The sequence below is a fragment of the Opisthocomus hoazin genome, chromosome 2 (genome assembly GCF_030867145.1).
Source record: "Opisthocomus hoazin isolate bOpiHoa1 chromosome 2, bOpiHoa1.hap1, whole genome shotgun sequence".
NCBI lineage: Eukaryota > Metazoa > Chordata > Aves > Opisthocomiformes > Opisthocomidae > Opisthocomus > Opisthocomus hoazin.
The window spans coordinates 124,417,094-124,431,283 of record NC_134415.1 but is presented as its reverse complement, the minus strand read 5'-3'; the positions used below and the strand labels follow the sequence as shown (position 1 = coordinate 124,431,283).

At 38.1% G+C, this 14,190-nt stretch overlaps 1 protein-coding gene across 4 annotated transcripts in view; it reads left to right on the top strand.

Annotated features, from left to right (window-relative positions):
• ITSN2 (intersectin 2) overlaps nt 1–14,190 on the top strand; it is a 94,303-nt gene that overhangs the window by 40,736 nt on the left and 39,377 nt on the right. For 3 of the 4 annotated variants that reach the window (XM_075414932.1, XM_075414931.1, XM_075414935.1), the window contains exons 5-17: nt 1,519–1,682; nt 3,026–3,223; nt 3,499–3,595; nt 5,403–5,545; nt 6,789–6,852; nt 8,656–8,793; nt 8,904–8,989; nt 9,969–10,231; nt 10,942–11,091; nt 11,322–11,462; nt 12,283–12,370; nt 12,978–13,117; nt 13,973–14,053. In XM_075414932.1, the coding sequence (XP_075271047.1) occupies nt 1,519–1,682; nt 3,026–3,223; nt 3,499–3,595; nt 5,403–5,545; nt 6,789–6,852; nt 8,656–8,793; nt 8,904–8,989; nt 9,969–10,231; nt 10,942–11,091; nt 11,322–11,462; nt 12,283–12,370; nt 12,978–13,117; nt 13,973–14,053 (1,753 nt within the window). The remainder of the gene's footprint in view (nt 1–1,518; nt 1,683–3,025; nt 3,224–3,498; nt 3,596–5,402; nt 5,546–6,788; nt 6,853–8,655; nt 8,794–8,903; nt 8,990–9,968; nt 10,232–10,941; nt 11,092–11,321; nt 11,463–12,282; nt 12,371–12,977; nt 13,118–13,972; nt 14,054–14,190) is intronic. The other variant, XM_075414933.1, reaches the window with a different exon arrangement.

The window sequence follows — 14,190 nt, the reverse complement described above, 5'->3', positions numbered from 1 at the left end:
GCTTGAAACAAAGTGATGAGAAATTGCAAGGCTTTTATGGAAGGAAGTGCCGGCTGGACTGCCACAAAGGTCATTGTTAAGCCTTGTCTTAATATTTTAACTAATAATATGGAAAAAGAGGTACAAAAATAATACTTTAAATAATAATATGGAAAAGAGATAAATAATGGGTTAATGAACTCCCAGGGATACCGAGTTGAATGATGTTTGAAATACTAGTAACCACTGAAAAATTGAAATAAGATTAAGCATGGGAAAAATTATATGCTGCTAAACTGGGAGTGGAAAATACACTGAAAGTAGAAAACAGGAAAAAATCTGAAGCCACAGAAAATGTTAGCAGAAGGTCAGTTATAATACTCTGTAAGATACCAACCTATGCTGTAACGCAGACACTGGAAAACGGTGCTGTTCTTTGCAGCATGTACGTGGTGGTTGCAACACTTCAAACAGACATTTTCTTCTTCGTAACTCCAGTCCTCACCAGAATACTGTGTTCGGCTTGGGGTGCTTGGTTGTTATCGAGATGTACACATGCTAAAAGACATGGAGCTGCAGCTCATCATAATTAAGAACAACTCACTTGTGAAAGAGTATTAAAGAAACTAACTGAATGCAAATTTAGTTTCATCTTCAGACATTTAAAGTGCATAGAAAAGGGTGGTAGGGCCGTGGGGGTTTTTGCTGAATAGTAACAGAATGAAGCTATGAAAGGGAAGTATAGGTTAATGTTTATTCTGTTGGGGTTTCTTCTCCTAATTTTATTTACATTCCTGTGCCTGGTCCTCACATGTTTAAATATTAACAAGATTTCAGATTTTCTGTCTCACCAGAAATTCTGTCTGTTTATATATGCACTGTTGCATATATTTCCTGTGGTATTTAAGTTTATTTGGAAAAGTGTCAAAGGAAGGCAGTGTGGATATCAGGCTTAAGAAAACCCATGCTGCTTGTGAATTAATGCAGTTTTCATAGTGGTATATAGTGCCTTTAGCAGGTTTCTGCATACTCCTGTTTCAGATTCTTGTATTAATTCTTTAAAATACCAGACATAAATTTAAAATGATTGGTCTGGCTAGTAGCATAGGAAGAGGCATAGCAGAGGCATATCTATAGCAAGAAGTGTGTCCGCTGAGCAGGAGACTACTGCTTTTCTGAGTGTCTTCCTGCTTTCCCAGGTGTTCGATATTAAATATACAGCAACTTTAAAATTGAACTCTGCAGAGAACGACCAAGTGGATTGTACTTAATGCAGGCAGACAAATGTTACGTTTGGAAGTCCAGGTTGGCTTTCAATACCTGTAGGTTGGCAAACTAGAAAAGTTACAATCTGCAAACTTCTGAGAGTTGGAATGTTGTCAAAAGTAGAAAATCTACAGATAGTTGCAATAAGGTTGTTCTTTTCTAGTAAAAAAGCAGTAAACAGATTTGATAAAAAGCGTCTCATTAAGTGAAAAAGTTTAAATTTGCATTTCTTCCTGGTAAGCGTTCTTAATTTAATTTTATTTTATTTTTAAGGACACTATCAGACCTGAACAAAGATGGAAAAATGGATCAGCAGGAATTCTCTATAGCCATGAAACTGATCAAGCTGAAATTGCAAGGACAGCACTTGCCTACGGTTCTCCCTCCTGTCATGAAACAAACTCCAGTATTTTCCCCACTAATGTCAGCTCGCTTTGGTACTTATGAGTATATAATTACTTAGTGTTCAGAGGTAAAAAAGCCACAGTTAATTGCAGCCAAATACAAGTATTCATCTGACCGTGACAGTTGATCAAATCAGTAAAAAAAACACAAGGGTGTACTGATTTAGGAAATTTGCAAAGTCATTTTCTTGACATTTTTGATAATTTCATTCTTTGAAGGCATGTAATAATAAAGAACCGTCTATTGAATTTTGACATGAGGTGCAAGAAGGCCATTCACCTCTGCCATCTGACTTGCAGGCTGTCATCTTGTGCTGAAGGTCTTTTTTATCTCCCTCCTACTCATTCACCTATTTATACTCGGGGTTTTTAAAGTTAAACTTGGTAAAGGTCGAAGTTTTTTTTAGAACACTTATTTAAATATTTTTTCAGAATTAATCAGGTTACCTGTTTTGGCTATATGATCAACTGAATATAATTATTTCAATTTTTATTTTTCCTTTTCTGACATGGTTTTGGGATTCAGTGCATGTCTGTTAGTTGTTGTTTTGTTGTCTTGTAGAACAAAATATGCATAATAACTTCAGCTGGATTACAAAATTAGTGCATAGTTCTGTGCTGAAATAAAATGTATGCATATATTAAATACATACATGTTTTAAAATATCTGCCTATTGGCAAATCTGGTGTGTTTGCATACAAGTATAGATAACTGTGGTTGGCAAGAAATTAATGCCTCTTAACCTTCCATGATACCATCTGCATACTGTTGTCCTCCACAAGATTCAGCCAGTAATTCAAGTGCCCTCATTAGCTTCAGGCAACTGCCTTGAAGAAGCCGTTTGCTAAGCATATGTCCCTAAGTATGGACTTCTCGCCCATCAAGGCTGACACTTGGAAGAGGCTTATTTCAGAAACTGTGTCAGCTTTTTCCCCGTAGAGGATAGTCACAACTGTGGAGTTGTGTTGTAGTTCTCTCTCGGGGCCAGATGGGGAAAGGCTCACTGAAGAACTAGTTACAGCTGCAATTATAGAAAACTAGATCTTACTCTTTTGTGAAATACTGGCTAAATCTACCTTGAGAATGAATTGCTTATAAGGATTTTTTTTTTTTTTAGAATCGTAGAATCATTAAGCTTGGAAAAGACCTCTAAGATCATCAAGTCCAATTCATGTTCTTCAGTATATTTTCCTCTGTGAGCTGTCTTGTCTAAACTTCAGGAAAAAAAAAGTAATGTTATACACGAGGATCTATTTTAGCTCATTGTATCTCTGGATGCATGTTGCTTTGTGTAGTTGCTGTCTAGCATAATGGAGCCGATTACTTGCTGGAGCCTCTGCAATATTAAATCATGATTTGTTGGATTTTGCTCTAGGAATGGGTAGTATGCCAAATCTGTCCATGCCAACGTCTATGTCTACGATCACACCATTAGCTCCCATGTCTCTGACCTCCATGACTTCCATTCCTCCTTTGGTTATCTCTGCTCCCCTGGTGCCTTCTGTCAGTACCTCCTCGTTGCCAAATGGAACATCCAGCCTTCTGCAGCCTTTGTCCATACCTTTCTCTTCAAGTAAGTACAGTACTGTCCAGTACTCGCTTTCAGAATTGCAAATCTTACTCTATGGCTAATTTCAGACAAGAATGCTAAAAATAAATTTAAAAATTTATTTTTTCCAAAGTTCGCCTTGGTCAAATTGGTTCTGACTAGTTAATCTTAACAAGGCAGCAATGATCAGCTTTTCTTACTTCAGTCAAAGCCTTGAGTGTTTATTGCAAAGTGTTACCGTATACCCAGTTGCTTTACAGTTTTTTATGGGTTTTTTTTTTCTTGTTTGTTTGTTTCAGCACTGCCTCATACTGGTTCTTTAGGTCCCATGGCAGGAGGGTTTGGTGGTAGTAGTATGCAGAAGGCACAGTCGCTAATCGATTTAGGATCTAGCAGGTATGAAAGTTAAGTTTAAAATGGTTGTATCTTAAACTTGAGTGGTATGCCTTCCAAAACTTACTAAGAATTTCTGTTTTCAAAGTATCTTCATGAAAAATTAGTCTCTCTCATATGACCTGCCAAGTCTGAAAATATGTGTGCAATAAATAATATTTTCAGGAAATGTGACTAAACTATCCAAAATAGGTGAGGAGTTCAAATGAGAGAAAGCAGTACCAAAAAGAAGGGACTGTACCTCATGAATAAGTAGAAGTAAAACTTGCCAAGTGGTTATAAAAGCAATGTTTGTGGATTGACGTGCTCATTCATTATAGAGGGCAACATGTAATTAGCAGGCTTGTAAGAGCAGTATTTGTTATAAATATTTATGTGTGGATTTGTTTTATGAATAATAGAAGGTTATGAATATCTGTAATCAGCTGCTCCGTTTCACTATTTCAGAGCTTTGCAATAGACAGAGTGAGGGACTAGGCTTGTCTGTCACAAATCACAGAATCACAGAATGGTAGGGGTTGGAAGGGACCTCTGTGGGTCACCTAGTCCAACCCCCCTGCCAAAGCAGGGTCTCCTACAGCAGGATGCACAGGACCTTGTCCAGGCGGGTCTTGGATGTCTCCAGAGAAGGAGACTCCACAACCTCCCTGGGCAGCCTGTTCCAGTGCTCCTCCAGGGAACGCTCTCCCAGATGCCAGTCCAGAGGGCATTTCAGCCCCAGCTCAGTTCCAGAAGGTCACTCGGAAGTGCTTGCACCTCTTCGCTGCTGACACAAGGCATCTAGGATGAACACCTGTCTGACTTTGGGCTCCTCATACAGACAGACACCTGATGCCAGCAGATGTTCGATAAGATGATTGTAGGCATGATGTGTGCCTGTAAGCATCTTTTTTTTTTTTTTTTTTTTAGTTGGAAAAAATGTCTTTTGCTGGTGTTGTAGTGTTGGAAAGTAGCTCTTCTTCAGTGTTACTGTTGACAGCATTTTCATCATCACGTTATCTAACTCCATGCAGAGGATGTCTATCCAGCATCATGCCCAAAAGGCTTTGTTTAGATCAACATTCTTTACTTTATTGCCTTGAATAACACTGCAAATAGTTTTTTGCTTGACAGAGTAGGGGATTACCTCAGTCAGGGCAGGCTGGATGCACTTGGTTCTGTCTGATCTTCAGAGATGGGACACTGTGAAAATGCTGGGAGTTGCAGGTAGAAGTTTGGTAGGTGTAACTAAAGACTCCATGAAGTGCTATTCTGCAGGAACAGAATGAGTTGGAAAAACTCCATTTGGCCTGTCATTGTCACTGATAAAAAGAATAGGTGGAGGTGGAATACACTGGCTTTAGCAGCTTTAGAAGCTGTTTTTGCTTGTGAGTTTAAGATAAATTTTTATACTCATGGTTATTCATTTGCATAGCTCTTAAAGTTACTTAGACACCTGCCCAACGCTTCACAGCCCTTGTAAATGTTCTTGTGAAAGTTGAGATGTTTTCCTGTGGTTGTAGTATTATTTTGCTGTAGTGAACCGACGAATTATGTGGCATAGTGCCTGTGATACCAAGAGAACAGGATCTCGAATTTAAGAGTTTCCTTTCAGATATGTGTCCCTACTTTTACAGTAAAATTCCGTATTAGTCATGAAAATACTTGTAGCAAGTTAGCAAGGGTACAACTTTGTGGAAGTTGTTTCTCGTTATCAGAAGGTGTTATGTATCTTCTGTTCCAATGCCTGTTTATTAAGCCAAGTAACTTAGAGTTCTTTCTTTATGTCTTTTTCTTTTTTTTCTTTTTTTTTTTTTAAATTGTATTACAGTTCCAATTCTTCCTCTAGTGCTTCACTAGTTGGGAATTCACCAAAGATTGCATCCTCAGACTGGGCAGTTCCTCAGGCCTCCAGATTAAAATACAGACAGAAATTTAACAGTCTTGATAAAAGTATGAGTGGATATTTATCAGGTGAGTATGGCATTTGATATGGAGTGGGAAAACTAGCAGTGTTTTTTTGCCTCTGGAACATCACATGCTGAGGGATGGAATCCCAGCTTGGGATTTGACTTCCATATGAAATAAAAGCTGAAGTTGTTGACATTCAGACCTATGCAGGAGAGAGTGGGTTTCAGCTACTGGTTCCAGTCAGCTGATAAGTGGAAATGGGCATCAGTTTACTGGCTTGGGCTCTGTGTTAGACCTGGAGTGGCCCAAGGAGGCACCAGTCTCCCCAGGTAGAAGGGGGAAACTACAGCAGCAGTCCAGGGGAAGAAGAGAAGAGTGGCAGTGGTGGAATCTACCTAGAAGAGCCTGAGAACCATAAGGCTGGGGGAGTTAGCTCCGTGAAGTCAGCGGTTACTTTGCAAGCATCACTCTTTGGACTGAGACTCTTTCTTACGACTTTGTAAAATGGGGGACATCTCACGATCATTTTTGTGCCATATGCTCTATATATTTGTAATTACTTAAACATTTGGGCTTTCTTTTTAAAGAAAGAAGCTTGGGAAAGACACTGCAGTACTGCAGCCACTGATTGGAATTTTTCAGAAGTAATTTAAGGGAGTCATTCCTTGTTGGCTTTCAGTGGCATTTGTGCTGTGCCATGGCATTGTGGTGGTATTGAAAGACTCCATGCAAAGTTTAATACAAGAGTAGAGTTTTGTGAAAGTTCTCATAAAACTGGATTGCTCGCTGTAATGCAGCAGGTGGAGTGCTGGCCAAGCAGTTAGTAGATAGTAAAGTCAGTATGTGTGTCTGTAGCTTACTGGATTTCTCATTTTGAATAGGCACTTACCAAGCCTCTGCCTCGGTTTCCTGCTGAAGGTTTTATTGACCTGTCTAGAAAGGTGTATGGTTCTTTGCTGTCAAAGGAAAGCTGACAGCTTTCCAGTGTGCTGGCTTGAGCTTTAGGTAGACAGTCAGCTGTGCTTTTGTAACAGCTCTGGGGATTACCATAAATATCCATTTTTCATGTCAGTTTTTCTGTTAGGTGCTCTGAGTGGAAAAATAAGTACACAAGCATATTTGCATCTTTATTGTGTTCAGGTTGTAATGCCTGTTGTTAAGCCTGGAAGTAATGCCAACTGCCAGCCACTCATGAAAATGTTTTAGATTTAATATTAAAATAAACATGCCCCAGTTCATGACCCATTTTTTGCTACATGTGAATCTTTGTTTTATTTTTATTAAAATCTTTTACACTTTCACTAAGGATTTCAAGCAAGGAATGCCCTTCTGCAATCAAACCTTTCACAGACTCAGTTGGCTACTATTTGGTAAGTTTAAGTACTGATTATTAATTCAATGTGTTTATGGTGTCAAGAGAGGCAATGTACTTTATTTAATAAGAAACGATGAAGGGACACCATAGATCTAAAATCATAAACTGAAATGAAGCTACTTCTTAAACTAATCTGTTCAGTATGTCAACATACCTTGACATAATATAATCAATTTTTTCACTCTTTGTTAAACTCTGTATAGTAGTACAGATATTAATTTCAGTTTTTGATTCAGTGATGCACTACTTTAGCTGAGATGAGGGCTTGTTTGTTTTAAAAGTAGGATTCTGAAATCAGACTGGGTTAGTTCTGAAACATGGAGAAAGATTAAAAATGGAGTAACCCTTCAGATTTTAAGAGTGGGGTTCCCATAAAGATATCTGCATGTTACATATTTGACTTGCCTATACTGGGGTGATGGAAATGGTTACAGTTGTCTGAAGGCTTGAATAATCTGCCTTTACCCTGCTAGATATGGTAGTCTGGATTACGCCTACAGGCGTTATACATAAAAATTACTGGCCCAGCAGAATTCACAATAGCTAGGTGCTTGACAGCTTTTTCTGAGTCCCCGTTCTTTATCCCAGGGCAGTCATTTGTTTGTCTCTAGCAGCAGCAACTTGAAATATTCCTCATGTTTGTTCAGCTTGTTTGGTTGCATGCTGTGAAGGTAACAAAGGGAGTGTTGGTTTGTGTTCCTCTGCTCTGGCGTCTGGGGAAATAAAGCAGGCATGTACTGAGTGGTTTTCTCCTGGGTGCCTAGCCTGAAGGTATCAGTAGCCAACGTGAGGAGGTCTGTGTACCCGTGTAGAGGATTAACAGCCCAAGTTTCAGTTTTGCTCAAAGTAAGAGCAAATTGGTAAATTACCAATATTTCTACTGGGGTATTGTATTCATGGTAATTACTGTAATAATGGTACAGTTATGTGTGAGTAATGCTGGTCTGTGAATATAATAAAAATCTCATTTCGTCATCTCCTGCTTTTGTTTTTCACTGTGGTATGTGTGGGGGTGATTGTTTTGTTTTGTTGTTTCCTTTTTGGTTTCAAAGGGTTATTTATCTACTTTTTTTTTCGACGAGCAGTTATTTTATTAAGCATTTCACTTAAGTGCAGTCCAAGGACACATTCCTGCAGTTGTATCTACATAGATATTTTTTTGAGAAAGGTTCCTGCTTTCTTGCCTACATCTCTGGAAACATTTCACTGTTCCCCCCTGCTCCCCCTTGGTTGTGTGGGAAGCATTTTGTAGGGTGATGATATGTTTGTGTGGTTTTCCTTCTCCTTAGAGGGGGTAGGTGATCCTTTTCCTACCCATTGCAAGGTACTCTGGGGCAGCTTACGTCTTCCCTGCACTGTCAAGGAGACACAAGGGGGAAAATGAATTCTATGCAAAGGTTTCTGTTGTAGAATTTGATGTAATTTTATACAGTATTTCCTTTTGCTTAAAAAAAAAAATTGAAGAAGTGATTTCTAGCATTTTGAGCTGGTTAAGAACAGTCGTGGATTCTCTTCCCAGCTTTTCTTTTGGTGATGCAGTAAATCAAGATATGCCTCTTAACCTTTCCTATCCATTTTGCTGTGTTTTATGAAAATATCTGAATAGCGGTGCATTAATAAACAAAATAATACCTCCTTTCATCAGCTATTCGTGTTGTTAATTGTAATGATTTTTACCAGAACATTTCACAGGAATTCTCTATTTTAGAAGTTATTTTTACAGTAAATTGTTTCATCTGTCATTTGTGGGTGGTTGTGTTGTATGCTTCTGATGATTGTTGCTGTTAAAACTGCGCAGGTCTCTAGCTGATATTGATGGAGATGGACAGCTGAAAGCTGATGAGTTTGTGTTAGCCATGCACCTAACTGATATGGCCAAAGCCGGACAACCTCTGCCACTAACTCTGCCCCTTGAACTGGTACCACCTTCTTTCAGGTACATCACTGAGGCAAATGAAACGTAACATATTTTCAATGGAAGTGTTTTAAACAAAGAAAATCACCCTGTTACTTCTCTAACAATGGTGGAGTTTGGTTTTCCTACAGGTGTGGAAAATACACTGAAAATATAAATGGAACTCTGCCATCTTACCAGCCTGTGCAAGAGGAGGAGCCACAGAAAAAACAGCCAGGTGAAATAGGGTTCACATTCTTAATGTATAGGGCTGTCTTTGGAGGACATTGAAACCTTTAGAAAGTGGAAGACATAATCAAATCCCTAGGGAGCTTCATTTCAGGAGCTAGATCCCTTATAACTTGGATGGAAGGAGCGTTGTTAAGTGGATGTAGTCAGCCTATTACATCTAATAGAATTGAGAAGGCAGAGATAGAGGCTATTTTCAGCTGTAGGAAAGGAAAAGTGTGCTGATTAATAATGTATTTAAAAAAGAGAAATCCTTCATAGCCAACGACTGCCATGCTACTGCAAATTTTTTTTCAGTTGAAAGTTTCTGACGTAACTTTGTTCTGGGTATTTTGAAAACAACTGGTTCCAATGTAGTTTAATCCTCTGAAAACTAGGTGCAGTTTGCACATAACATAGATTCTACTGTTGACTCCCTGATGTTACCAGCAAAAGTCTCTTACATGCACACTGCAAGACACAACTTGCCTCTCTTTCTGGAGAGGTGGTTGGTGAGAGCCTAAACCATTCCTTTGCATCTCTTTTTATCCTGTACTACAGTAATTGAGCTTGATCCTGTCTTGTTTTCTGCTGGTTTTACCTCCAAGAGCTCTTACAGGGAACACCCTTAAAAACTAAGCTCTCTGTGTTGATGTTTCTTGCACAGTGGAAAACCTTTTTAACAGAAGATAGTCTTCTCCTAGCTTATAAAAGCTGTTCTTTTATGTTTCCTCTAAAATTCTAGTAATTTTTGTGGTCAGTTTCAAATTACAACATTTTTTTGCAATTGGAATAGACTTAGGAAAATGTAAAGGTATTTTTGAAAAGAAAAATAATACTCTAACAAATGCAAGATGCTTATATCATCCATGACCCAACAACCTGAGCTTGCCAAAATGAAAGTACCTATCTTTAGTGGCATAACCATGGTATTTGTTTGAGAGCAGTGTTTTGCACAGGGCAGAAATAACTGCCTTTCCTTATTTTAGTGACATTTGAGGACAAAAGGAAAGCCAACTATGAGAGGGGAAATATGGAGCTGGAAAAACGCCGTCAGGTCCTGTTGGAACAGCAGCAGAGGGAGGCTGAACGTAAGGCTCAGAAAGAAAGAGAAGAACAAGAGCGAAGAGAGAGGGAACGTCAGGAACAGGAACGGAAAAAACAGCTCGAAATGGAAAGGCAGCTGGAGCGACAACGAGAGCTGGAAAGACAAAGGGAAGAAGAAAGGAGGAAAGAAATAGAAAGGCGGGAGGTTGTTTTCTTGAAATTATTTTTGAATTCTTTAAGGAACGTGTACATGCATACAGCGTCCACTTTACAGAGCATTCAGGATTTGAGCCCTGGCTTTGGTTCTGTCTCCTCACGTGGCCATTGGCAGGTTGTCATGGAGACAGAACATCATTTCTGTCTGAAAATGTTGTGTCTGTTATAAATGAATCAAGTGTTGGTATAGGCTGAAGATTTTCAGATGTTCCATACGTCACATGAGATTTTCTTGGACAGATTTCTTAGAGTTACGCAAAAATCTGTATACCAAACATAATTGTACTGCATTCTTAATTTATAATATTTTGACAATTGAACTTGAGTCAAATTTGCTTCTACTTTGGTGTTTCAGCACACACGTAAGACTTGCATTTTTTTTGTAGTTCTGTGAAATACTCAAAGGAGATCATGAGTAATAGCTGTCAGTGTGCTCATTTATGGGCAGTATTCTAAGCTAAACAGACTTCCTCTGAATTATGTAGCTTTTCTTCAGCCAGAGTTAGGAGCATGGCATGAAGAATCTTATAAGGATCACTTCCTCCATTCTTTGCTGCTGAAGTATATAAGAGCACTTTACAAAAGGCAGTATGTTGTGTTGCTGTTAATGCTATTTGGAAATAGAGCACATTGTATTAAATCGTGATCTCCAAGTTCTGCATCTCCGTTGTAATTTAAGGTAATGTGACTTTCCTGCAGGCAGCAAAGCAAGAACTTGAGCGCCAGCGACGACTGGAATGGGAGAGAATTCGTCGCCAAGAGCTTCTTAATCAACGTAACAGGGAACAAGAAGAAATTGTCAAGCTGACCTCCAAAAAGAAGAGCCTTAATCTTGAATTAGAAGCCCTAGTAAGACAGAAATTTCACTACACATCTTGAAATACAATATTTTTAAAGTGTGCCAATCTTAGAATCTACATTAATGGCCTACCAGGAGTTTGACCCTGCTTTGGATGAGCAATCTAAAGCAGATATTTTGGGTTGTTTTAAAGAATTGATCATGAACTCATTGCCCACAGATTTAGTGGAGAAGTGTTATTTGCTGTGTGTGGTATCATTTGTCTTTGCTTTCCTTCTAGACAGACAAACATCAGCAAATCTCAGGCAGATTGCAAGATATTCGCAGCAAAAAGCAAGTTCGGAAAACTGAGCTGGAGGCATTAGATAAGAAATATGACCAAGGAATTATGGAAGTCAAACAATTACAACAACAGCTGCAGGTATGTGACTTTCTGTTAAGCTTCTAGTTTTCCTCAACTTCTTATTCTGTGTTTCTATAATGCTGTTGATAATTCATACCCATAGGGAGGAATAGTGAGTCGGTTTGATTATAGCGGAGAGAGGAAATCGGCAAGGCCGTCAACACTGCATAAGTTTTTAGTTTTGTTTGTGGTGTTAAAGAAATGATTGCATGTACCACAACAAGCTGATAGTTGAATGAGGACAGTAGTCAAAACCTCAGCTGTTCTTATGTGAACTGATAATAGTGACTTCTCTTTAATTATGAATTCTTTTATGGCTCCAGACTCTGAGGACTGTTTTTCTGTATGCAGAGCAAGTTGGTCTTCAGGCTGAATTGCCCTGCTGCAATTTTTTGTTCTTTTCTGTCTTTGAATAGCAAGACATGAATTATTTCAAATCAGTTGACTACCATAAATCATCCTCTACTATATTTTTGTGTAATGCTCCTGCATGTCAGGGAAACTTTATTTCATGTTCCCAAGTGTCACAGAAATCTACTGTTTTATGTTAGGCTTGCGGCAGTCAACTGAAATGTTCTCACAATAATATTTAAGCTTTTGACATGTCTGTTAATTTTTTTTTTCCAGCTGCCTTAATGTTTTTGGGTCTAAAAACATTTGGTTTTAATAGTATTTGTATTGAGAGTATAGAAGTCATTTTTGTCTCTACCCCATCATGATAACTTGCATCCACGTTTCCTTAACTTGAGTTGAAGTTATGTTTGAAAATTTGCCCATTTTTACTTACTGTTTTATAAACAATATTAAAAATTTGTTATGTTCTCTTTAATGTCTACAGGAGTATCAGAACAAACTAATCTATTTAGTTCCTGAAAAGCAGTCGTTAAGTGAAAGAATTAAAAATGCTCAACTTGAAAACACTCAGAGTAAGTGCCTGCAAATGAATTCTCTTCAGTTTGTGTTGCTGGCTTTTTATCACTTGTATGAAAGGCTGAAGGGTACAGGGGTGTTAATCACACCTTCATTTTTATATCTTTTGAGTTAGTGCCATCTTAGCATTGTTAAATCTGCATTGCATTATTTCCTTCATGTTCTAAATAAGGGGCAAACAAACACATTTTTGCAAGAAAGCACAGATTTTGAAACTTTATTTGCACAGACTATACAGCCCAGACATACTGTTACATCTTGCGGTTTTTTGGTAGCATAAACTCAAGAGAGTTAATTTCTGTAAAATTTACATTGGTCTTTACATGAAATCACACTAGAAGTCCCTATCTAGAGAAGCTTGCAATTAATTGGTCTGATATGAAAACACAAAACTTGCAAATTATTCAGTATATATTACACATAATGCCTGTGTGTCTCAGTTGGGCGTTGGGGCCATTTCTTCTTTTGCTATATACAAGTAAAAAGGTAAATCAAGGAATTTTTGTGAGGAAAGAGGTTGGGAATGTGTGTGTGCTAGGAAAATAATAAAATAATTAGAGAAAACAGAAAACCTTACAAAATTGCTTATCTTCCCTTATGTAGGTACAGGAATCAGTTCAGTGCACAAGAAGTCCCTAGAAAAGGAAGAATTATGCCAAAGACTTAAGGAACAATTAGATGCCCTTGAGAAAGAAACTGCTTCAAAACTTGATGAAATGGATGCATTTAACAGTCAGCTTAAGGTACATGCATTAGCTAAATACTTTGTCTTGCAACAGTAAGGAGTATCTTTATTCCTCCGTGCAGTCAAAAAGATTGGTGACACTTCTACCAGGCTTCCAAAAAGCTTTCCCCGACTTCCAATGTCAGATGAATTACCAAACGTCTTGGAGTAAATAATGTAATAAAATTATACTTGAAACTGTTGCTAACGTACTAAAATACAAATCTTTTGCTAATCATTGCTTTGCATGAATCAACTTTTGCTCACTCTCAACTTTTGCTTTTTAGAATTCATACCGTACTGAGGTTATATTAGCTACAATTTTTTAATTGTGGACTGAACATTGAACTTCTGTTGAAAGAAATACAGGGTTTCATAGTACATTGTACAAGATCTGGTACCAGACTTGGATATTGTCCTAAAAGTAAGCATAGGCCACTCATTTGTGTAGAAGTTAAGAAATATTGTCGACTGGCCCTGAAGGCTTTTTTGTTTCAGAGGCAACTCTTGACTTGCCTAAAAATGCATGCAGCTCTCGGGCAGGGCAGCATGCATCCGCTTCCTTAACTTTATTTACCAGCTTCTTCCTGGCGGCACTGATGTGAACTTTGTTCTTAAGTAATGGATTTATGCTGGGCCAGCGTGATGAGGGCTCTGCACTCTCCAATAAAAAGAACACAAAGGAAAATTTGTAAACATTTAAGGAGTTTTGTTTCTTTTTAAAAATGGCTATATATAGCGTGCATTTCTAGTTACTTATTTCTTGCATGGCTTCTGTGTTCAGTGGCTGCATCTACCATTTAGTCTTCCCTAAAAGATGTTTTTTAAATGCAGTGCAAAGATTAATTGGCTTTTTATCTGCCTTATCTTACAGTGTGAGAATATGGATGATTCTGTTCTTCAGTGCCTTTTGTCTCTGCTAAGCTGTCTCAACAACCTCTTCCTCTTACTTAAGGTTATTTTCTAATCTTTGGCTCTTTTGGTTTTTAATTATTTCGCAGTTTTTCTCTGCTTACCCTTTCTGTTTGGATGTACAACTTGTATTAAATATATTTTCCTAAAAGAAAATCAATAAGCTCTCATTTTTTTTCT